Consider the following 25,656-nt stretch of genomic DNA (forward strand, 5'->3'; position numbering starts at 1 on the left):
GTACTTACTGTGCTTATTGTTTATTGTCTGTCTCCTTCACTAGAATATAAGCTTCGTGAGGGCAGGTATTTTTGTTCTGTTTGCTGATGTATCCCAAACACCTAGAATATTACTTGGCACTAAAAGGCATGTAGTACATATTTGTTCAAAGAATGAATGAATAAGATTTCCATCTAAGGTTGAGTTGATAACTTGAGTCAGCTCAACTAGCCAAAGGAAATTATGTTTTACCCTAGAAAAAATTAAGATTCAGAAGATCCCATGGAGTAAAATGCTGTCAGAAATCACCCACTACACAGAAATACCTTGTTTTGTTGCATGTCATTTCATTGCACTTCACAGATAGCATGTTTTTTTAAGAAACTGAAGGCATGTGCCAACTCTTCATTTAGTAAGTCTATTAGCACCATTTTTTCTACAGTATTTGCTCACTTCATGTCTCCTTGTCACATTTTTGTAATTCTCACAATATTTCAAACTTTTTCATTGTTGTTATACTTGTTAAGGGGATCTGTGATCAGTAATCCTTGATGTTACTATTGTAATTGTTTTGGGTGCAATGAACTGCATCCATTAAAGATAGTGAACTTAGCAAACAATCCAATTAAAAAATGGGCAGAGGATCTGAACACTTCTCCAAAGAAGAAACCCAGATGGCCAACAGACACATGAAAATATACTCCACATCGCTAGTCATCAGAGAAATGCAAATTAAAACCGTAATGAGATATCACCTCACACCAGTAAGGATGGCCACCATCCAAAAGACAAACAGCAACAAATGTTGGCGAGGATGTGGAGAAAGGGGAGCCCTCCTACACTGCTGGTGGGAATGTAAATTAGTTCAACCATTGTGGAAAGCAGTATGGAGGTTCCTTAAAAAACTAAAAATAGAAATACCATTTGACCCAGGAATTCCGCTTCTAGGAATTTACCCTAAGAATGCAGCAGCCCAGTTTGAAAAAGACATATGCACCCCTATGTTTATTGTAGCACTTTTTACAATAGCCAAGAAATGGAAGCAACCCAAGTGTCCGTTAGTAGATGAATGGATAAAAAAGAGGTGGTACATATACACAATGGAATATTATTCAGCCATAAGAAGAAAACAAATCCTACCATTTGCAACAACATGGATGGAGCTAAGAGGGTATTATGCTCAGTGAAATAAGCCAGGCGGAAAAAGTCAAGTACCAAATGATTTCACTCATCTGTGGAGTATAAAAACAAAGCAAAAACTGAAGGAACAAAACAGCAGCAGACTCACAGAACCCAAGAATAGACTAACAGTTACCAAAGGGAAAGGGACTTGGGAGGGTGGGTGGGACGGGAGGGATGGGGGTGGGGAAGAAAGGGGGCATTACGATTAGCATGTATAATGTGGAGAGGGGCACAGGAAGGGCTGTGCAACACAGAAAAGACAAGTAGAGATTCTACAGCATCTTACTACAATGAAGGACAGTGACTGTAATGGGGTATGTGGGGGGGACTTGGTGATGGGGGGAGTCTAGTAACCATAATGTCACTCATGTAATTGTAGATTAATGATACCAAAAAAAAATGATAGTGAACTTAATCAATAAGTGTTATGTGTGTTCTGACTGCTCCATTAACTGGGCCTTCCCCCATCTCTCTCCTCCTCCTCGGGCCTCCCTGTTCCCTGAAACACACACCATTGAAATCAGGCCAATTAATAATCCTCCAATGGCCTCTCAGTGTTCAAGTGAAAGGAAGAGTCACGTACCTCTCACTTTAAATCAAAAGGTAGAAATGATTATTAAGCTTAGTGAGGAAGGCATGTCAAAAGCCTAGATATGCCAAAAGCTAGGCCTCTTGTGCCAGTCAGCCAAGTTGTGCATGCAAAGGAAAAGTTCTTAAAGGAAATTAGAAGTGCTACTCCAGTGAACACAGGAATAATAAGTTAAACAGCCTTATTGCTGATACAGAGAAAGTTTATGCCTGGATAGAAGATCAATCTAGGCACAATATTCCCTTAAACCAAAGCCTAATCCAGAGCAAGGTCCTAAGTCTACAAAGTCTAAGAGAGGTGAGGAAGCTACAGAATAAAAGTTGGAATCCAGCAGAGGTTGGCTCATGAAGTGTAAGGAAAGAAACCATCCCCATAACATAAAAGTGCAGGTGAAGCAGCAAGTGCTGATGGAGGAGCTGCAGCAAGTCATCCCCGTCTAGCTGAGGTCATTGCTGAAGGTGGCTGCACCAAACAACAGATTTTCAGTGTAGATGAAACAGCCTTCTATTGGAAGAAAATACCATGTAGGGCTTTCATTGCTACAGAAGAGAAGTCAATGCCTGGATTCAAAGCTTCCAAGGATAAGCTGACCCTCTTATTAGGAGCTAATGGAGCTGGTGACTTTAAGTAAAACCAATGAGCATTTACCATTCCAAAATCCTAGGGCCCTTAAGAATTATGCTAAATCTACTCTGACTTTGCTCTAGAAATGGAACAACAAGGCCTGAATGACAGCACATTTGTTTATAACGTAATTTACTGAATGTTTTAAACCCATTGCTGAGACCTGCTGCTCAGAAGAAAAGATTCCTTTTAAAATATGACTGCTCATTGACAGTGCACCTGGTACCCAAGAGCTCTGATGGATATGGACAATGAGATTAATGTTGTTTCCAAGCCTGCTAAACAGATTAATGTTGTTTCCAAGCATCCATTCTGCAGCTCACATGGGTCAAGGAGTAATTCTGACATTCAAGTCTTATTATTTAAGAAATACATTTTATAAGGCTTTAGCTGCCATTCATAGTGATTCCTCTGATAGATCTCCATTAAGTGAATTGAAAACCTTATGGAAAGGTTTCACCATCCTAGATGTCATTCATGGTTCATGGGAAGAGTTAAAAATATCAACAGTCACAGGAGCGTGGAAAAAGTTGATTCCAACCATCCTGGGTGACATTGATGGGTTCAGCACTTCAGTGGGGGAAGTAACTGCACAAGTGGTGGAAATAGCAAGAGAACTAAAATTACAAGTGGAGCCTGAAGATAATGACTGAATTGCTTCAATCTTAGGGTAAAACTTGAGTGAATGAGGAGTTGCTGTTTTTGGATGAGCCAAAAAAGTGGTTTCCCGAAGTGGAACCTATTCCTGGTGAAGATGCTGTGAAGATTGTTGAACTATCAACAAAGAATTTGACTACTACATCAACAAAATTGATAAAGCAGTGACAGGGTTTGAGAGGACTGACTCCAATATTGAAAGAAATTCTACTGTGGATATAATGTGATCAAACAGCATTGCACACTACAGAGAAATCATTCATGAAAGGAAGAGTCAGTTGATGTAGTAAACTTCATTATTGTCTTATTTTGAGAAGTTGCCACAGCCATCCCAACGTTCAGCACCCACCACCCTGATTGGTCAGCAGCCATCAAAATCAAAGCAACACCCTCCACCAGCAAAAAGATTATAACTTGCTGAAAACTCAGATGATGGTTAGCATTCTTTAGCAATAACATGTTTTTTAAATTAAGGTATATATATATATATATATATATTGCTTTTTTACTCATAATGCTACTGCACACTTAATAGACTATAGTATAGTGTAAACATGACTTTATATGACTGGGAAACCAAAAAAATTCATCTGACTCACTTTACAATGCTCACTTAATTGTGGTGGTCTGGAACCAAACCCACAATATCTTTGAGGTGTGGCTGTACTCATCTCCCTTGTTCAATACATGTATTGGGAAAAGTGGATTGGCAAAATCACTGTCATATGGGGACTGTAGAAGGCAAGGCTCCTTGGTTGGAGAGTTATTTGGGTCTGAGGGTTGTACACATGCTCATGGGTCCCTTGCCTGTCACTTGATGCATGCCAGAAGAGGGCCTGGTGCCTGCCTTCGAAAGCACCACACATCAGGACCCAACTCATCTAAGTGGCCACTATTTTTCTCACTCTCTGAATGAATGGGTGTCTGGCAATATGCAAGCCTGACAGAGGCTGGAGGAAGAGCTCATTCTTTCTCTCTTACTATGGACTTTCCCTGGCAGCCAAGATGCTAAGATGGAGAAAAGCAGACCAGTGGCTACTGCAGAAATGCATTGGTGGAGTCAGAGGGATGTGGCGCTTCTGCACCTACCTCAAGGGCAGTGCAGGTGGGTTCTCAGAATTGCTCCCGGGGCCTTTGCAAGTTCTTAACAGGTTCCAGGGTACCCTGAGTACTTAGCAACTGTTATTTATGTCTATGGTAAATATAAAAATGTGTTTTACTGTACATTGGGCAAAAGTCTTTGAAAATTGGGTTCCATTATGTAGGTCAGGGCAAAAGTAATCAGACCCTTTCTTCGTTGGTGGCACATCTGGGGGTAGCAGCTGATTCTCCTCCCCCAACCATACCACTTCCTTTATTCCCCCAACCAGTTCCTTTATTCACTGAACAATGTTCACAGAGCACCACTGTATGGCAGCCACTTTCTGGTGGGTGAGGATACAAAGGTGAACAAGAGCTCTACCTCCCCACTTCATAAAGCTGCTGTGGTGGTGGGGAGATGGACAAGGAACAAACAAATAAATAAATCCCTGCAGCAAAAGTGTGGGGATGCACTGCTTTCTGTTCTATTGGATCCAGGAGTTGATGAGTGCTGGGAGGCCAGCAGCCAGCACTGGATGACACTCCACTTCAGTAATGCTAAGTTTCATTCAAAATCCTGCATCTCCAGGGAGCAGGTATGGAGGAACTAGATAATATTTTAGTTTGTCACTTGGACTTTAGCCCTGGCAAAACTGTAAAAAAAAGGAATGTAGTGTTTGGCACCTATTGGCTCCAATGTCCTTCTTATGGCTGCTTTGGGTTCACAATCTAGGAAATGTTCTTGTTCTTCTGATCATCATTTATTTGGACAAAACTCAAATGTCTCATGATCCATCCACAGAATCGTGCAGTTTCACTTTAGTGACTGTTTTTCTAACAACAAAAAATGTCATAAAAGATCCCTCTCCATTAAGTCCCTTCTCCCCGTGCCTCCCATCCACTCCCAACATCAGCATATTTCTGGAGATGAAGCCTTAACTTGAAGGAATGACCAATGGTGATGTGTAAAGCAGTAGGACATACTGGTATGGTTGGGGGAGGAGAATCAGCTGCTACCCCCAGATGTGCCACCAACGAAGAAAGAGGGGGTGTAGCTCTGTGCCTCCCTGTCTGATCTGTAGGTGAAGAGCTGGTGGACTTCTGGATCCTTGCTGAGAAGATCCTGAGCATAGATGAGATGGACCCAGAAGTGAGGAACCATTACCTGTCCCTTCTTCTCATGCTGAAGGCCACCCACCTGCAGGAGGGCTCGAGAGTGGTGACTCTCTGCAACATGAACATCAGTAAGAATGATAAAGCACATCTGAGAAATCCCTGAGAGATGTAGCAAAATAAACCAGTCCAGAGTCTGATAACCCCCAGTTTCCTGCTTTGCAGACTGCCACCCTCTCCATCTTCTATGTATCAGGGATGCCAGTGAGAACCCTAACCCTTAGCAGGGAAAGGTGGAGAGTGGCCAGTTGTCCTTAGGCTGGGATGTGCCTCTTCCTGAGATGTGACTGGCCAGTGAGGGTTGGCTGGAAGGAGTGAAGAAGAGTTAGGACTGGGCAATTGAACAGCTCCTGCATCTTCTGAGACTACACAGCTTTTTTTTTTAATTGAGCTTCTCTAGAACAAACTACAGCCCACAGGCCACAAGCACTACATGTATGTGGCCCACAAAGCTTAAAGCACTTACTATCTGGCCCTTTACAGGAAAAGTTTGCCAACCCCTTCTCTAGAACACCAGATCCATCCAAATTTATTTATGTATTAATTAGGTGAGGAGGAATCCCTAACCCAAATACAAATGAGTTCCAGCAGATTTGCTTTTTGGGTTAGTTATCCCCCTCTCCACTCATACAGACAATGGAGAATTTATGACATTAAGATCAGAGCTAGTAAGGACTCCTTCAAAGTATCCAGTCCACACCCCTTCCTGCAGTCAGATCTGACCCTGGGAAATCCCTTTCAGAGGTACATGTCTCCTGTTCTTAAACATTATTTTCTTGTGCTTTTTATTTTTCTTCACAACATTCAATCATCTAATAATTCAAGGAATCTCACAAAATGGCTTATTTCTATGGGGAAGAAGGAAAGTAATCAGAGAAAGGGATCACTGTACACCTAAAATGGGTCCACTATGCAGCTGACCTGCTCACACCCCAGGGTTACATGAGGAGCAAGTGAAATGTTATATACCACATTTGGAAAAATTCAAAAACTTCTCCAACATCCTCCTCCTCCTCCTCATCACCACATCATTTTTTTCATTCTTTCTCTCTTTATATTCTTCCAGAGTCTCTCCTCAACCTCTCCATCTGGCATCCCAACCAGTCAACCACCAGGAGGGAGATCCTGAGCCACATGCAGAAAATGGCTCTGTTCAAACTCCAGAGCTATTGGCTCCCCAACTTTTACACCCATGCCAAGATGATCATGGCCAAGGAGGAATTGTGCCAGGGCCTGAGGCAGGAATATGAGACCCGCCTGTACAGTATTTGCTACAGCCACAGAGGAGGGCTCCCTGTGAACATGAGCATCAAGAAGTGCCACCCCTGCCAGAAGCGGTACTCAAGCAGGAAGACCAAGAGGAAGATGTGGCAGTTACTAGACCATGACTCGTGGACTCCGGAAAGGGATACCAAACCAGACCCCAACACCATGCCTCCCCCGGAGAGAAGTCCTCAGGAGAAGGTCGATATACAACTGCCTTCTCTGAAAGTGGCTTCTTCAAAGGAGAGAACAATCAGTCCCCTGGGAAACGATAATTTCTGTTCCAGGATGTCCAACATGAAAAAGAAAGCCAAGAGCCATCTCCACATGGAGGGCCTCTTTGAGAGAAAGTTCTCTACCCACTTGAGGTCTGCTACCCCCATCATCAATTGCTGCCCCCAGACAACCAACAAGCACGCCATCAAGCAAAGCCTCTCCTTGAGGCACCTGCACTGGGCCTTGTGCGCTGATGCCTGTGCAGGGAGTCCCTTCCGGGACCACCTGAAGAAACTGAACTTGACAATGGAGGTCCAGCTCTTGGATCTCTGGCAGGACCTGTACCATTTCCTCAGTGTCCTGATGAGTAATAGGAAGACCGGGAATGCCGTCCTTCGGCACATGCTGGGCAACCGAATCTGTGAGCTCCACCTGAATGAGCAGATTGGCCCATGCCTACCACTCAAATCCCAAATCATCCAAGGCCTCAAGGAGCTGCTGCCTTCTGGGGAGGTGAATCCCTGGATTCCCAGAGCCCAGGCGGAGATATGCAAGGTACACCATGCCTCACAGAAATGGGTTAGCAACTGGAAGATTAGGTCAAAACTGACCAAAAATCCTCTCTGGTCATCTATACTGGCTAGGTTAGTGAGTGTTCTACTGAGAGAATTCCTAAGAATTCTATTCTATACATGTGTTGAAATGCAGGGCCTCCCCTTCCTAGACTATCCATCAAGAAAATGGCCAGTTTGGAGGGGTTTATTCCTTTCCCAAAACATTAGGTGAAAGCATGGGATTATCCTGAGGACTCATAGGAAATAAGGCCCAGAGTTTGACTATTGTATCATCAAGATCTTGGCAGAAAACAAATGGCAGTCAAGTTAGGCAACAGATGAGAGCCCAATAAAAGGGATGACTTACAGGAAATTGGTCTGAAAACCAGAGGGACAGTGCAGTGCTCCAGGGCCAGTGAGGGAGCATCACCTTTATCACTCCTTGGCCTGAAGAGTTGAGGAGAAGGAGGGGTTACCAGAAAGCTACGAGCTCTATGAAACGGGACACTTGTCAGGATCTGTAATGTCAGTAGAGGGATGTAGCCAGTCCACAGCGATCTGGCCAGGAGGGGTCAGGGGAGCACATACCCAAAGCTCACTCTCCTCCTGCTCTTTCTTTTCCCATCAGGACTCCTAACTGGATAAATCCAACAAGGGAGCCTGTTGATGGGTCCGTACAGGTCAATTTTCCAAGGCACAAGAGGGCAATGAAGGGTAGAGTAGACCTGGAAGGGCAAGTAGATATAAACAGCATTTAATTAGTGCATTATGATGTATTTACCTTATGAAGCACATTGATGCACATTAACTCTTTTAGGCATCTTAGCACCTCTGAGGGGCAGACAGGGTAGTATTGTCACCACTGCTGGACAATTGAGGAAAATGAGACTCAGAGAGGGTAGTGGAAGAGCCAGGGTCTGAACTCAGGAACTTTTTGCTCTAAGTCCAGCACAGTTTCCAGTACACCTCCACTGTCCAGCGTTGCACATCCGAGCAGTGTAGGACCAGGTCAGTCCAGTGGATCCACAGCCAAAGCTTTCCTTTGCACAATTCTTGGGTAATGGAAGCCCAGAGGTTCCCTGCCCTGTGTGCAGGCATTTGGGGATCGAGGCTTAGACTGGGGCTGTGATTCCTGGATCAGGAAATCTGCACATCAAAGCCCCATGCCTGGGCTTTGGTCTTTAGCAAAGATACTGAAGGTATTTGTGTATAGATAAGGCTGGCCTACCACAGTTTACCAGATTAAAAATCTTGATGTCCTCCTTGACTCACCTCTTTGTCACACACCCGTGTCTAATCTATTGGTGAATGCTGTTGGCTCAACCTTAAAAATATATCCAGAATTTGGTACTTCTCCCCTTCCCTGTCACAACCACTGTCATCCAAGCCCCATCCAGTTTTGTCTGGACCATGACGATGGCCCCTAGCTGATGCCTCTGGGTCTGTCTTGGCCATCAGCAGGCTCATTTCCACACCAGCCACCATGATTCTGCCAAAGCATAAATTGTGTGATTTAACTGAAAATAAATAAAAGGAAGTAAGTGAGGACCTTAGAAACAAGTGATTTTCTATGTCCAGTAAAATCCAAAGTTTTTGCTAAAACTGACAAGGTCTACATGACCTGTCCTCCATGTCCCCTCTCTGACTTCATCTTCTTCAGCCCCTGTGCTCATCACTCCAGCAGCGCCAGGCACACTGCCAGCTCAGCTGAGCTGTTCCTGCTGTGTGTAATGTGCAGATGCCTGCACGGCTGAGTCCCCTGCGCGGGGCTTTTCTCAAGTCATCTCAGTGAGGCCTTCCTTGCCCACTTCAGATAAAATTTCAACCCAATCTCCATTTAACTTTTTCTTTAATACTTATCACCATGTAGATCCATCCATTCTTCCACATATACATGTGTACTTATACTGTGTGTGTATAAAGTACATGTGCAATCCTTACAGTGTACATGTATGCATATGTGTAGACAGTATATGACTGTCATATACATATATAATAGACTTGTATTTTGAATAGATATGTATTTTTTGTTATACATATGTTATATGCATACATATGTACATATTATCTTGCTTATTTTCTTTCTCCCTGTCTGTTTCATTGCTCCTGTCTCTCCAGCATCTAGAACAGGATCTGGAAGTGTAGTGTTCGGCACTCAATAGCACTGATAGACATTCACGCTCAATAGACTTTTGCTGAACCAGTCAATCCCAGATAGCAATGACCCCTCTTTTGACCTTGCTCAGGACTGTATTTTCTACTCTGAGATAAGTACCTCTGTGAGGACTCTGATTTTCTTCCATCTCTTCAACTATCCTCTGATTATCTAATCTTTGTTAAGTGCTGATAGCACGCCCACTGCTATGTCTGTTTCCTGACTTCTGACTCACTGATGTGGAAACACGTCTTCATGGAGGAGAGAGAAACGTTCACGTTCAAGCCTTGGCACTGTCACCCTTTGGCTATGTGGTCTTGGACAAACTCAGTCTAAATTCTTGAATTTCCCTAGGTCTCTTGGTCCTTATATAGAATGACAATATTTTTATTTGTGAGTTTGATAGGCTTATAGATTGATTGAGGATACTCTACTGTAAAAGGCAAATAAGTAAAGAGAAGATGGTGTGAGTATGGAAGACAGAGTATCAGCCTAAAAATCTACTCTTGGTTCTAACCAAAGAGGGGAGACTGAGAGAAGGTGCTGGAGATGGTAGGAGTAAGGGGTTCCATAGACACTGGCAAGAGACCAACTGGGATGATGAGAAACTTAGCCTGAAGTTCCTTGATTAGATAAAGAGAAAATCTAACAGAGATTCAAGGTTACCAGAAGTTGGAGGGAGGAAAATGGGGAGTCATTGCTTAATGAGTACAGTTTCCACTTGGGTGACAAAAAAGTTTTAGAAACAGTGGTGACAGTTGTGTACCATTATGCATGTAATCACTGCCACTGAACTGTACACTTACAAATGGTTAAAATGACAGATTCATGTTATACATATTTTACCACAATAAAAAAATTAAGAGATAAAGTAATACTAAAGATACAAAGGACATTGAGTTTTAGGGAAGAGAGCAGACAGGAGTGAAATTTCAGTTCCAGCTTCTCCACTTCCAAATCATTTGATCTTAGGGAGAAGGTTGCTGGATCCCTCTGATCCTTATTTCCTCTCTGGTACAATGGTGATCAAATGGCTCCCTCAAAAAAAGACAGTGTGTATGTTATCTGGCAAGTAATAGGTATGCAAATGTTCATTCTCTTCTGACTCCTTATCAGACCCATAGAACCTTAGAATAGGTTCCCTCAGCGTCCCCTCTCATTGTACAGGTGATAGACCAAGGCCTACAGTGTCCCTACTGTGAGCGCAGAGCCATGTCCTGCTCAGTCTATTACGGGGTCAGCAAACCACAGCCTGGGAGCCAGATCTGACTTACACTTGTACTCGCATGGCCAGTGAGCTAGGAATTGTTTTACATTTTTTAAATGTTTGAAAAAATATCAAAAGAAGAACATATCATGACACATGGTTATTGCAGGAAATTCAGGTTTCAGTGGCCATGAATAAGGTTTCATTGGAACACAGCTATTCCCATTTGTTTATATGTTGTTATGTGCTACAACGGCACATGTGAGTAGTTGCAACAAAGACCACATGTGGCCCCCACAGCCTGAACTATTTTCTATCTGGCCTTTTCACACTGTTCTGGTGATAGGCTAGGTTTACTGAGTGATGGACAAATTCAATTCGGAAGGAAAGCCTAATAAATCCTAACGAAACAACTATAGAAAAAAAGATATATATATAAAAAACAAATATTTTTAAACATTTTTAAAAGAAATCATAGAGTTTTTAAATATTTTATTATAGCATTATTACTGTTATTTTGTTGCATATCTGATTATTTCGTCTAATAGAAAATGCTCTATTGGTCATTGCTTCTTATGAAAGCAATTTGATCATTCATTTATCAGGTATTAGATAGTCATTAATCTTTAAAACTGGGAAGGACACTAATAGGGTACTCATTTCACACATGTGTATTATTCATATTTAATATATATATTTAGAGCCTATCCATTAGTCAGTAACATTATATCACATTGTATTTTGCTAGTGCTCAATCATTAAGCTGAATTTTCTTGGGAATACATGTCACTCTGGCTCCCCAGGAGCCCAGGAGATCTGATTAAGTATGAAAACTCATACTCTTAATTTTACCTTTTGGCATCATGAATGAGGTGGTTTTGTGGAGACAATCTTACATTCCTTAAAGGTTATTATTGCCAACTCATTGCCTGCAAAATAATACCCAGACTACTTAGCAACAATACCCAGACTACTTAGCAAGGTGTTCAAGTCCCTCATGTACCGTCCCAGCCAACCTTCACTCCTTCACCCCTTTACCCCATGCCACTGCCCTGCCCCTGCGCTCTTTGCAGGAGAGCTGCAGCTCAGCTATGCTAGAGTACCCATCCTCCTCAAACACGTCCTTTCCCATCGTAGTGCCTTTGCTTAAGCTCCTTTCTGGAATCCCCTTTACCCAGCTAGCATATGGTAAGCCACTTTCTATTCTGCAAGGGGTAAATAAATTCTATGTTAAATCTCCTTGCCTTTATGAATTCTTCCTGGATATCCTGAAATAGCTGTATTTTAGGAATATTGACTTGTCATTTCTTGACATTTTATATTTTTGGATATCAAAACGGAATAATCATTCCCTCCTCTCTGCTCCCAGAGAACCTTGTTCATACCTCTCCCAAAGCATGTGTCCTACTGTTGTCCGTCATGCTAGAAGTTGAGTTCCTTGAGAACAAGGCCTGTTGCTTATTGATCTGTATATTCCCAGCCATTTGCACGGTGCCTGGCATGTGGGAGGCACTCAGAAAATTTTTCTTTGTTTTAATGTAATAAAATATTCTTCACAAGTGGAGCAGTTCCTGAAGTGGGAGATAGTAAGAGTAGACACGTCAAAGGAAGTTGCTCGGTTTTCAGAACCATTTTGAGAGTCAAATGAAATAATACTTTGGAAAGGAGCAAAAGAACATGTAGATGTCAAGTAATTGTTCTTCAGTAGATTACGCATATTCCTAAGTAAATATCGACCACTATTCTCTGAAGTTCAGAGAGAGGCTGCGTGAGGGCTACATGATGACAAATGCACAGAGGCAAAGGAATGCCTCCTGGGTGGTCATGGCTGATGTTTGCTGTTCCATTTTATCTCCAAATTAGAGAATCCAGAATCTGCAGAATCTCCTCTTCTCCCACATGAACACTAGCAGGAGAGATGCAGCAAACTGAGCACTACCTCCTAACACTTATGTGTCATGTTTGGATTTCAGATGCTCAGCACCTGGTATGATGGATTTCTGGAAGAAGAGGACTACTGGTTTCTCATTTTTACGGTAGGAGGGACTTTGAGTTGGGGAGGAATCATTAGGTTGAGAGAAGAAAGGAGAATAACAGCTCTTTTAGAAGTCTTAGTTGTTAAAGTAAATGAAATTTTCATTTTTCCTAGAGGGAACTGGGGGTTGACATGGTCTCTGCTGTTGTAAAGATAAACCTCAAGGAAAATCTCGAGCACATAAGCTGACTTTGAAGAAGTCACATTCATATAGCATATCTCTCTTATGGAAAATGGTTTTGATTAGAAAAGGGAGGGTTGGTATCTAAAGGAACATGGTTCTTAACACATTGAAAACATTCAACATAAGTCTGTGTGACAGGGAGGTACAGGACTGGACAGGACAAAAGTCTGGCTTCTGGCCTCCTTCCTGTAGCAAATGCTGTCTGTCCCCATTCCCTTCTCTCAGACTCAGACCGGGTTCATCAGCACCAAGTGGCATAAAAGAGAACCTATAAGCAGAGAAGAGACCATTCTTCTTTATAAGAGGTTTGAGGAGTCCCTGGTGTTAAGCCAGGGTTTGGCTAACATGGAGGAAATGGATTCTATGCAGTGGCAAAAGATAGCCACTGAGGACCTGAGACAAGGCGGGTCTCTCCGGGTAGAACTAAAGTCTCCAGAGCTGCTGACAGGTAAGGGCATCCCCATAGTTTTTATTTGACCCTTACATACAGACAACTGGGAAATATGCATATTTAACACTCAGTGATTATTTACTATATGTCAGCACTGTGCAGTGCAAAGGTGACCTCGTTTGATCTTCAAGTAACATGTGAGTAAGTCCTGGGTAACTAAGGTACAGAGAGCATGAGTGACCTTCCCAAGGTCACATGGTAAGTGGCAGTGCCAGGATCTGAACCAGACTGATGGCAGAGGCCCCTACAGGCACTGGAGGGAGCCGGAGCACTCAAGTTTGGCCAGACTCATGCCCACCAAAGCCACACCACACTTAGACTTTCGTGCATCCAATAGGCATGTTCCGCCTCACCACACCTTCCCAGAATCTGGTCCAAAGATTCTCCCAGAATCTTCTCCTTTCTCCTAATGTGACATACCAACCCACCCAGGCAGTGGAGAGAAGTTATGGAGAGCACAAGGCCCCACTGTCCCAGAGTCTGGGGTTATATTCTAGCTCTACTAGTGACTGTGTAAACTCAGTCAGTGTGTTTAACCTTTGTCTAAGCCCCAGTGTTCTCATCTGTAAAATGGGAATAATAATATACTTGTTGGGAAGATGACCAGAGATCACCCATGAGAGCTATCAACGCAACTTTGGAGGATAGTAAAACTGCAATAAATTTTAGCCATTATTATTCAAATTGAACAAATGGCTTTAATTATGCTGAGGCTGTCAGAGTACTAGAGTATTTCTCAAACTTTGATCCACAATAAATACATCTGACTTCAGGGAACATATACTTGTATATATGTGTGTGCAAATCTATGGGAAAAAACTGTCACAAAGCAATACTTGCACTGATTATGTAAGATGATGTACTTTAATATTCTGTAAAAGAATAGGCATGAAAAGAGTATTTGTAAGAGAACATTTTGTAAAAGCTGGCAATGACTCCATTTATTTTTCAACACACTATTGAGTCATGACACTTTCAAAAAAACACGGATGGAAAAGGAATAAGCCAGAGCTTTGCACACTCATTCCCACCACCCCTTCTCTCTGTGAGTGTGGGCAAGTTACTTCACCTCTCTGAGCCTCATTTCCTCATCTTTAAGTGGGGTTGCTAGCCTCTACCTGGCAGGATTGTTGAGAGGATTGGAGGCATTGCATTTACATAGCAGCAGGTGCTCAACAAGCACACTAAATATTGTTAGAGTACCCTAAAAATGTAACACTCAATTTCTTAAAATTTTGATGTACACTCCCTATACAAAACAAGATGGCTTGAATGCTTACCTCTCAGAGCTGTGCTGGGACATGAGTTATTTAAATTCACCATGAACAGGCCCTCTGTTTTATCTCAGGGTTTTGCCTTCTCTCTAAATCCTGAGCATTCCAGAAATCAAGAGAAAAGTGGAAGAAATGATTGCTGGTAAATTTCACCACACACATACTGGACAACAGGCATTCCTTTGATGGCCATGGAGTGCCAGGGATGGCCAGGAAGACTGGGAACCACCTCTATGGAGATACCCTCTGCCTTCCCCCAGCACACATCATTACTCCCTCTGGCACTGCTGTTTGGAATGCCAATCTGACCTGATAAAGGGCCTCCTGTACTTTGCCCAACCAAGGGTCTGACTCCCAGATAGGCTGATGCCTCCACTCAGGCTGCACCATAGACTCACGGTGCACCAGAGCTAGAAGGCGCTCAGCTTTCCTGTTGAGAGATGAGTCTGAGAAAGATGAAAAGACTTGGCCAAGGTTGCTCAGCATGGCAGAGACTAGGATCTGGGACTAGTATACTGGATCCATTGCTAAATAATCCACCGCTCTTCCCACTTATAGTGGGATACCCCTGGCTGAGAGAGAATAATGATGACAGTGACAATGCTGACATAGGGACAGCTGACATGCACGTGTCCACACCCCAGTGTTCCTTCTAGACTCCACTAGTATAACCTCAGAAAGTACTGGACTGCTCTGGAAAATTCCATGGAGAACTGTGCTTTTAGACCTACTCTAAACCCAGAGCTCTCGACAAAAATGAATGTCTTCATCTCAGAAGGAGGCGAGATACTGCTCATCTGCTTCTACTGCTCAGTACATAGTTAAAACCTCCCTTGTTGCATCAGTTTTACTGTCCCTCTCCACTTAGGATACAAAAAACTATTCCCTCTCAAGTCACCATGCATGACTAGAAGTGATGGATGGCTATTTCTAGAAAAAATAATTCATTCTCAAAGGACAATAATTTGCAATTATTGATGATATCTAGATATAGGAACTGTCAATTCTAAAAGTAATTCCCAAAGACAGAGCCAAGAAATAGAAAACTCCTAGTATGGTATTTGCTATATACTATCCCTTAGTGCATCAAATTATTTGAAGCAATAGCAGAATATTAGAAATGCATTTACAACTCCTTCCTGCATAGCCTCTTTAAAGGGGTCAACATTCATTTGGATAAATTACTTCTTGTATATGTGGCAATAATTAATTCCTCTTTCAAATCCTATCTCAGCAACCCTAGTATCCCTCAGGCAGAAAATCGCCATGGGTCAGCTATCCAAGAAGCGAGGAATCTGCCTGCTCCAGAGGAGAGGGGAGGTAGTATTTCCTTGGGCTAATTTGGCCCAGGGAACCTGTAGCCCTTGTGTAAACATTCCATTAAAACACAACTGTCCTAACTAAATAACATTTTAAAGGCAATACCTTCAACAAAAGGACATGAACCCAGAGTGGGCAACTAGACTCTACCCCTGTTTTTCTTGCTTGATAGACGTAGAGAAAATGTCCTTTGAGGAACTCTGTTATAAGTACCCAAAGGTGGCCATAGAGAAGATGAGTGATGACTACAAAACACATTGTGAAAAAGCACCTAAAATGGGTAAGTGTCTAAACTTCTCAGTGATGCTAGTACTGGTCTCACCAGGTTTTGGGTTTTTTCCCGTTAGCAAAAGGATTGCTCTCTGGGCCACCCCTGTGGGGTATTGTTGGCTGGTGGGAGTTTTGGCCTTCTGTAATTTATCCTCTGCAGCACGCTCAGTTCTATGAGCCTTTTGGTATCTTCCTCAGCCATTTGTTTTGGCCACTAGACTTTCTAAATGGAGGCCACTGCTTTTCCCAAACTTATAAGAGCCAGCCTAGCAGTGTTGCCCCTCTCCCAGGACCCCTGCCAGGCTCTTAAGTCCTACATCCTAGGAGAGTGCTCCGTTGTGACCACCTCTCCCCTAAATGACTTGGTATTTTATCCCCTTTGATCCAGCACCTTCAGCATTAATCCCATACATGGTCTCCTAGCTTCTGCCAGTACCTGTTAGCTGCATCTCATTGCCTCTACAAAAGGGACATCAGCTTGGGTGAAGCAGCTTCTCTTTCAGCTAAAGGCAGTTCTGAGAGGGCCTCAGTTGTACACCATCAGTCGGCAGAATTCACAGCAGATTAGGAGAATGAGTGCTTCCACCCAGATGGGGGAGAAGGAGGGATCTGGGTTGCACACTATGGCATCTACTACAGCATTCTCCATAGAGGAAGTTTAGGGTATATTTATAGGCATGGTCAACTGAGTATAGCCACAGGGGAAACGTCTATGTCTACTGTGAGGGTGTTTCTCCAGGCTCCACTCCTTAATTTAATTATGTAACTTTTGTTCTGTGTGCAACTTAATATACTCTTAACATGACCTTGTGACCTTAATCAGTTAGTGCCCCCCACCCCAATACCTCAGCTCTCTCTTCTCTCTGATGGAGGAAATGAAGAGCCAGGGCCTCATGATTTTGTTTCACAATGCAACAGTCAAAAGATTCTACTTCAAATCACCTAGTGCCTCTTTTTCTAATAATTACTAATAATTGTGAGCAGCAGGAAAAGAAGAGCATGTTTGACCATCAACTTACTTTTGGACAAAGGTCACCTAGTTTCAAAATTGATATTTTACACACTTTTCAGAATCGATATGAATTGAATCATACAGTAGGTGCTCTAGTTTCTGCTTTAACTCAGTGTAATGTTTGAGTTTAGCTGTGTTGCTGGATTCAGTGATTGTTGGCTTATTTTCAGAAGAGTAGTTACAGAACCACCACCTCGATTTTTCTCATTATTGACCTCCCTAAGGAGCCTCTTTACATATGAAATTTTAATACCATAGATACACTGTAGGTCTGTGAAACACAAAAGAGGAATGTTTTTCTCATCCTGAACCAATTTCCACCCTGTTGGGGACAATATCATCCTCACTGAGAATACATGCTATAATGTATTCCAATATATACCATTTTTTTTTGGTCCTTTCAAAGTTGATGGATATTTCAGTTGTTTCCAGTTTTTGATGATTATTATAATGCTCCTATGAACATCTTTGTACATGTTATTTGATGCAGATATGAACACATTTCTGTTGAATAGATACCTAGAATTTCTGACTTGCTGGATATGCATATATCCAACTTTGACAAATGATTCCCAATAGTTTTGCATAGTGTTTGTACATATTTATGCTCCCATCAACAGGATATGAGAATTCCAGTTGCTCCACAATCCCACCAATATTTGATATGCCAGGTTTTTATTCTTAGCTTTTCTTGTGGGTGTATAGTGATACCTCATCTGTTATTTTAATGTTTTTCCCTATTTACTAACAATGTTGAGTGCCTTTTCATGTGTTTAATATTCAACTGGATATGGGGTGTGTGTGTGTGTAACATTTCTATTCTGTTCTCATGCCATTTTTCTATTTGCTTTTCTTTTTTCTTATTGATTTGTATGAGTTCTTTATATATTCTACATGAGTCACCTATCAGTCACATAGATTTAAGGGTCATATTTTCTCAATGATGTCTCCAATGAACAGTTCTTAATTATAATCCAAATAAAATTGTTGTCCTTTATTGCTTTAATCCAAGGTTATAAAGATATTCTCATGCTTCTTGTCTGTAAGCTTCTTTGTTTTGCCTTTTATATTTAGATTGGCCATCCATCTGGTACTGATTTGCTATATTTGATGTGTGATGTATCAAGCTTCATTTATTTTAGGGATAGATGCCCAGTTGACTTACACCATTTATTGAAAAGATAGTCCTTTTTGCCACTGATTTATAGTACCACTTCTTTCATAAATCAACTGTCCATATCTGCATGAGCTTGTTTCTGTATTCCTTGGTTACTTTTGTCTATTTGCCTATTCTTGCACAGATACAACACTATCTTATTTATGGCAAATTTGTAACAAGTGTTGATAATTGATAGAATTAAATCCTCAACTTTGTTTTGCTCCCTGAAGATTGATATGGCTTTTCTTAAACTCTTGTGTTTCTGTATAAATATTAGAATCACCTTGTAGGTTTCCACCAAAAAAAAAACCTCTCTGAGTTTTTTCATTAGGATTGGAAAAAATCTATAGTTAACTTTGGGGAGAGGCTGATACCTTAGCATTTTGGTACTCTTTTTATTGAGGTAAAATTCCCATAAGGTAACAACCATTTTAAAATGTAAAATTCATTGGCACTACATTCATAATGTTGTATACCCAGCACCTTTATCTAGTTTCTAAACATTTCATTAGCCCTGAAGGGAAACCCTGTAACCATTAAACAGTGATTCCCCACTCTCCCCTCCCATAAGCCCCCAGAAACCTCTATTGTCATCATGGCTTTACCTATTCTGACTATGTTATATAAATGGAATCATACAGTATGTGACTATTCACTTCTGACTTCTTCATTTAGCATAATGTTTTCAAGGTTCATCCATATTTCAGCATATATTAGTTTTTCATTGCTTTTTATGGCTGAATACTATTCTGTTGTATGGATATACCACATTTTGTTTGTGCATTCATCAGTTGATGAACATTTGGATTGTTTGTACTTTTTGGCAATTATGAACAGAGCTACTATGACCATTCATGTACAAGTCTTTGTTTGAATACCTGTTTTCAGTTTTCTTTGTTATAACTCCAGGAGTGGAACTGCAGGATCATGTGTTAATTCTATGTTTAATTTTTTGGGGGAACCACACCACCATTTCTCAGAGTAGCTGCACCATTTTACATTCACATCAGTAATGGAATAGGGTTCCAGTTTCTCTGTGTCCTCACCAACACTTTTTTTTCCTTATTTAGAACTATAGCCACCCTAAAGGGTACAAAGTAGTATCTTGCTCTGGTTTTGATTTGCATTTCCCTAATAACTAATGTTCAGTATCTTTCATGTGCTTTTTGGACAGTCTTCTTTGGAGAAATATCTATTCAAATCCTTTGTCCATTTTTAAATTGTTTTGTTTCTCTTTTTACTCATTTTATTTTTGTTTTATTTTGTGTACAATATGAGGAAACTGTCCAACGGTTGTTCCAACACTATTTGTTGAAAAGACTCTTCTTTCCCTAAAGAATGATGTTGGCACATTTATCAAAGATAAATTGATCATAGATGTATGGGTTTATTTTTATACTCAAAATTCTGTTCCATTGATCTATATGTCTATCTTTATGCCAGTACCACACTATTTTGGTTACTATCACTTTGTAGTGAGTTTTGAAATCAGCAAGTCTTAGTTCCCTAGTTTTGTTTATTTTTTCAAGATAGTTTTGGCTATTTTAGGATCTCCTGGGAACCTGCAATTCTATATGAGTTTTGGAACCAGCTTTGCCATTTCTTCAAAAATTCATTGGGACTTTGCTAGGGATTGCACTGAATCTGTAGATCACTCTAGGTAGCAGAGCCATACTGTCTTCTAATCCATGAACATGAGACATAGTTTCATTTATTTGGGTCCTCTTTCATTTCTTTCAGCAATCTCTTACAGTTTTCAGTTTACAAGTCTTACATCTCCTTGGCTAAATTTATGTCTAATATTTTATTCTTTTTGATGCTATTATAAATAGAATTGTTTTCATTTCATTTCAGATTATTCATTGCTAGGGTATAGAAAATACAACTAATTATTGAATGTTGAACTTGTATCCCGAAACTCCTGGATTCATTTATTGCCATAATAGAGTTATTTGTGTGTGTGGATTATTTAGGAGTTTTTATATATGATTATATTATCTGTTAATAGATACAGCTTTGCTCCTTCCTTTCCAATTTGCATGCCATTTATTTCTTTTTCTTGCCTAAGTCCTCTGGCTGAAGCGCTCAGTACAATGTTGAATAGAAGTGGTAGAAGAAGGCATCTTTGATTGTTCCTGATCTTAGGGAGAAAGCTTTCAGCCTTTCAGTATTGAGGTTAATGTTAACTGTAGATTTGTCCTTTATCATGTTAAGAAAATTTTCTATTTTTAGTTTGTTGGATGTTTTTATCATGAAAGAATTTTAGATTTTGTCCAGTGCTTTTTCTACATCAACTGAGATAATAATTTTTCCTTCATTCTAATGTGTTGTATTACATTGATTTTCATATGTTGAACCACCCTCACATTCCTGGGATAAATCCCACTTGGTTATAGTGTATAGCCTTCTTAATATTCTGCTGGGTTTGGCTTGCTAGTATTTCGTTTAGGATTTTTTGCATCTATATCCATAGGGAATGTTGCAATACCTTTTCTTGCAATACCTTTGTCTGGTTTGGTATCAGGATACTGATGGCCTCTAGGTTTAGAATGGGATAATAGAGGAATCAAGACAGACTGAATGTCATGTGGAGTATAGTATAGTAAAAATGGCTGGTTGGGGGAGGTATGATAATTTGAAATGAGATGAAGTATGATGGGCTTGGTCTCAGCAGTCTTCTGAGGAAGGTGGGCTCTAGGCCTAATAGCCAACAGACTTAGATAACACAGCCTGAACTGGTATTAGTGTCAGAGGTGGAAACGATCCCTGAGTCTCTTTTTAGCAGTAATAGCCTGAGATGGCAGCAGTTGTGGGGACTGTGATTTTTTTCTACATGTACTCAATGTCTGATAAATGTCTTTACTACTTTGTCCCTTCTTATTTTCGGAAATGTTCTCTATAATATGGTGTTCCTCAACTTTGTGATTTTTCATTAGATTTTACAGTGGGAATTAAGCAACAACAAAGGATGACTTCACCCACACATAGGAAAATGTCCTTCCCCAAAAGGATTGCTACAAGGAAGCCTTTAATGAGACCCAGGTAAGACATAAGATCTGGCTACAGCAGTATCTCCAGATACAAACCCTCTTTAATCTCAACATGTCTAATGCTGAACTTAATCTTTCTGTGTGCAGGTTTCCAGACATTTTTCCACATGTCATACATATATGCCCAGGCACACTTTGCATTTTCACTCACTACTTATTTTCTAGAATTGGCAATATGCAATGTATATTTTACAATAACTTTTTTAACTTAACAAACTGTTATGGATATCCTTCCATGTCAGTATATATAGGCCTACTTCCTTCCGTAGAATGGATGTAGCATGATTTCTTTATAGACATTCTTAATGAACTTTTTAATGGATATTTACATTATCTTTAATTTTTCATTGCTTTAAATAATACCACAATAAACATCTTTGTACATGTATCCTTGCCTTTCTGTGTTTTTCTAGACTGTGTACTCTGTAGTAGCCTTCTGTTTCCTTCCTTCATGTCTCTCCCCCTTATAATCAGTCCTATAGTCAGCCTTGATAAGGTCACCCACTGTGATTCAGACTCTGTGGCCCTTTCTTTCAGGAATGCCCATTCACCTTTCTTTCCAGTTACCTTAGCACAAGTGCCGCCTCTACATAAAAAGTTACCAAATATATGTCTGCTGTGATTACCTTCTCCTCAGAAACACTAAACCCCGAAAATACAATACTAAGCTCGCTTACCATGTACTATTTTTTCACTGCTTTCTATTTTTTAGGTATGCTTTTCTCCTTCTGACTAGGCTATAATTTTCTTGTAGCCCATGTCATTAATTTAGTCATTCATTCATTTTATTTAATAATTAACTGTTAATGATAGCTATATTGAAGATCCTTACAGAGGATAGAGATATTGCAGGACATGGAAATTTGGCAGTCAGTCACTGGAAGGATATATTTCATCGAGAAAGCTCCCAGAAGTGTGTTTTCAGTTACTGATAACATTTATTTGGAGTGATAAGCCCTCTATCTCTTCTACATATTCTAGATAGATCTTCCTCCCCTTCAAGAAACTGAAATTATTCCCTGAGGTTCAATCATTTATTCCTTTTGTATTTTTCACCACTCTCAACTATATCCACAGAAATACCTATTTTCCAATTTAGTTGAGTATGAGTAGCACAGAATTCTTATCTAAATCATACATTCACAAGGTCATTAAATTTGAGAAGGAATTTGTAGGGTCATATCGTCCAGCTTCACTTCTTCTTCAGTTAAGACCACAACAGAATGTCTCAGGGATACTACAGTTCAATTCTCTCAAACCTTGTCCCTAGCTCCCATTCAATTTAATAAATGGTTATTGATTATATACTGTGTCCCAGACACTCTATGGGTACTACTTATTAAAAAAAATAAGACATAATACTTGCCCTTAACTTAACATATAAATAAATAAAATACAAGACTGACCTTAAAATGTTATGATAAATTATTGGCTACTTACTATGAGCATATAGTGGAAGGAGAAGGAACTTTTGAGTGAAGATTAGGAAAGTTAGAGTATCGGCAGAGGCCCTGAACTACATGTAGGAATTCAGCTGCAAAGAAATGAGAGTATTTTGGAGGTACAAATAAACCTTCCAAGCTGAAAAAATAACAAAAAGATATAAACTCATGAATATGAAAGTAGTATTAAAAGACTTGAAAACAGTCCAGTGGTTTTAAAGCATAGAATGCATGGGGTAAAGGGACATAAAATGAAGGTTAGAAAGCCAGATTGAGACCAAATAACTGAACGATGGTCTTAAGTGAATTATTAATGAATTTGTATGATTAAATGGCAATGAGGATGCATTGAAGTTATCAGAGCAGGGCTAACAGAAATACCTATTTATATGGATTTTTAAAATATTACTCTAGCAGAAATAGCAATGATAATATAAAGAGTCAGAGACTCCAAAACTGAAGGCAGAAATAATAGTTAGAAGATTATTGCAGTTGTTTGGGCAAGTGATATTAAAACCTGAAGTAAACAGTGGGAGTAGAAGTAGAAGGGAAGAAGGAGATTTAAAACCACTGATGAGGAAGATTCAGATTTCTGGAATGGTGGAATAAGACTCACAAATTGTCTCCCCATTTAAAAAATGACAAAACTGGGTAAACCTGTCAAAATTTCAGAACTCTGTGAATTATATTATTCAAAATGTCAGTTTTAAACAAAAAAGGAGACATAATTCCTTGCCACCCCCCAAAAATATATCCCATAGGAAAGTATGGCTTGAGGGGGAAAAAAGCAGTTAATAGAAACTCTCTGAGGTGATTCAGATGTTGGAGTCACCAAAGACTTCCAAGCAATATGTTAAATGAACTAAAGGAAACCATGTTTAAAGAATTAAAGGAAAGTGATGACAATGGTTCATCAAGTAGAAAATATCAATAATAAGATAGAAACTGTAAAACAGAATTAAAAATCTGAGTTGAGAAATGCAATAACTGAAATGGAAAATTCACTAGAGAGAATCAGTAACAGATTTGAGTTGGCAGAAGAATTAGTGAACTTGAAAATAGCTCAGTATACATTATTCAGTCTGAGGGAAGAGAAAAGAATAAAGAAACATAAACAGAACCTCATAGATCTGTGAGACATCATCAGGCACACCAATATACAAATAATGGTAGTCCCAGATGGAGAAGAAAGAGAGATTAAGGGGCAGAAAGAAAATTTGTAATAATAATGGTTGAATACTTCCCAAGTTTAATTAAACTCTTAATCAAGACATACAAGAAGCTTAATGAACTCCAAGTAGGAAAACTCAGAGAGATCCACCCTAGACATATCCTAGTCAAATTGTTGAAAGAAAAGAGAAAACTCTTAAAGGTTACAAGAGGAAAATGACATCATATTCAAGGGAATTACAACATAATTAAGATTTACTTCACATCAGAAACAATGGAAACTAAAGGTGGTGGGATAATATATTATAATTAAATTTAGAAGGAATTAGCAAAGGAAATGTAGAAATATTGATCAATAACTGATGGCTCATTGTTGTGCCTCACTAAATCGATTGGCAGTAGGGGTTGTTTTGAATCTATAATGTAAAAAATGAATTTTCAAGGTTTTCTTGAAAAAAATTATCCTCTTTAAAATACTTCTCCTCTTCCACTGGAGTTGTCAAATGATTGGTCCAGCCTTAGGATGGATGTATGAAAGTTTAAGTTTATCTCCAAGGAAATAGGCAGAGTAACCAATTCATTCACCCTGCTCTTCACACATGGCTACAGGCCCCACAGCCTGGGAGATGCATTCCCCATTCCCTAGTTGGAGTTGAATCCAGGGTCACCATCCTTTTCTCTCCCCAAGTTTCTGTCTTCTTGTTTTCAGTAACTTGGCAGAAGTCCTCCGAAATGCACACCACTTGGAGTTCTTCAGGGAGTTCCTCAAAGAACGAAAGGCTGACGGCCCATTGCAATTCCTGGTAGCCATTCAAAAGATCAGTGGTAAAAAGAATAAGAAGACTTACAAGTCTCTCTTTGAAGATATAGTCACGACTTTCTTCCATGGCAAAGCCTCTCCTGGTATGCATCCTCTTCCCCTTATATGCTTCTTCCTCCTTTTAGGATCTTAGGAGAAGAGTTTGGGGAAAAGCTTTTCTCTTGTGAGCTCCCTGAGAGAGAACAGAGCAGCAGCCACATGGGGCAGTAGTGAGACAAAGAGAAGGACAATGAAAGCAGAGCAGTATTTGCTCTACAAATATGCTTCCACATAAGACACTTGCCCATATATGTGAAATATACCCTCTTATTTAATTTTATTCAACACTGGAAATAAGATTTTATTTAATCCCTAAAAAATTGGGATAAATAGCTCCATTTTAAGAAAAGTGAAACACATTAAAGTTAACTAACTTGTCCAACTGGTGGAATTTGAATTCAAACTCAAGTAGTTGGACTCTCATATCAACTAGGCTGAAGTTAGATGCAAAAGCAAATGTTAACTGTATGTAAAGTTGGAGTGTCCACAGCCCATGGGTTGCATGGGGAAGGAGAGCTGACTCCTTGAAAATCTTAGTTTCATAAATTTTGTCTGGATCCCTTGCCTAAAATGGGAGGGTAATCTAACCGGTCTCTAAATTCATCTTGACCAGAAGCAGAAGTTGCATGTAAAGTACTGACCTATGATTTTAGAGGAAAACAAAAGGGATCTTGATCCCAACCCAGAGGTAAACAAATCTATAGAGAAGCAATGAAGATAAAGCCTCTTGTTCTGGCACAGATGAACAGAT

The 25,656-nt window shown here is 40.2% G+C and overlaps 1 protein-coding gene across 2 annotated transcripts in view; it reads left to right on the forward strand.

The window, feature by feature from the left end:
• The window catches only part of RGSL1 (regulator of G protein signaling like 1), a 56,267-nt gene that overhangs the window by 11,175 nt on the left and 19,436 nt on the right, over positions 1 to 25,656 (forward strand). Inside the window, exons 5-11 of one of the 2 annotated variants that reach the window (XM_073215748.1) lie at positions 5,194 to 5,355; positions 6,351 to 7,318; positions 12,653 to 12,715; positions 13,124 to 13,346; positions 16,116 to 16,223; positions 21,321 to 21,426; positions 24,756 to 24,949. In XM_073215748.1, coding sequence (XP_073071849.1) covers positions 5,194 to 5,355; positions 6,351 to 7,318; positions 12,653 to 12,715; positions 13,124 to 13,346; positions 16,116 to 16,223; positions 21,321 to 21,426; positions 24,756 to 24,949 — 1,824 coding nt within the window. Of the gene's footprint in view, positions 1 to 5,193; positions 5,356 to 6,350; positions 7,319 to 12,652; positions 12,716 to 13,123; positions 13,347 to 16,115; positions 16,224 to 21,320; positions 21,427 to 24,755; positions 24,950 to 25,656 lie in introns of those variants that run through there. The other variant, XR_012122452.1, reaches the window with a different exon arrangement.

The sequence above is a fragment of the Manis javanica genome, chromosome 11 (genome assembly GCF_040802235.1).
Source record: "Manis javanica isolate MJ-LG chromosome 11, MJ_LKY, whole genome shotgun sequence".
Taxonomy (NCBI): Eukaryota; Metazoa; Chordata; class Mammalia; order Pholidota; family Manidae; genus Manis; species Manis javanica.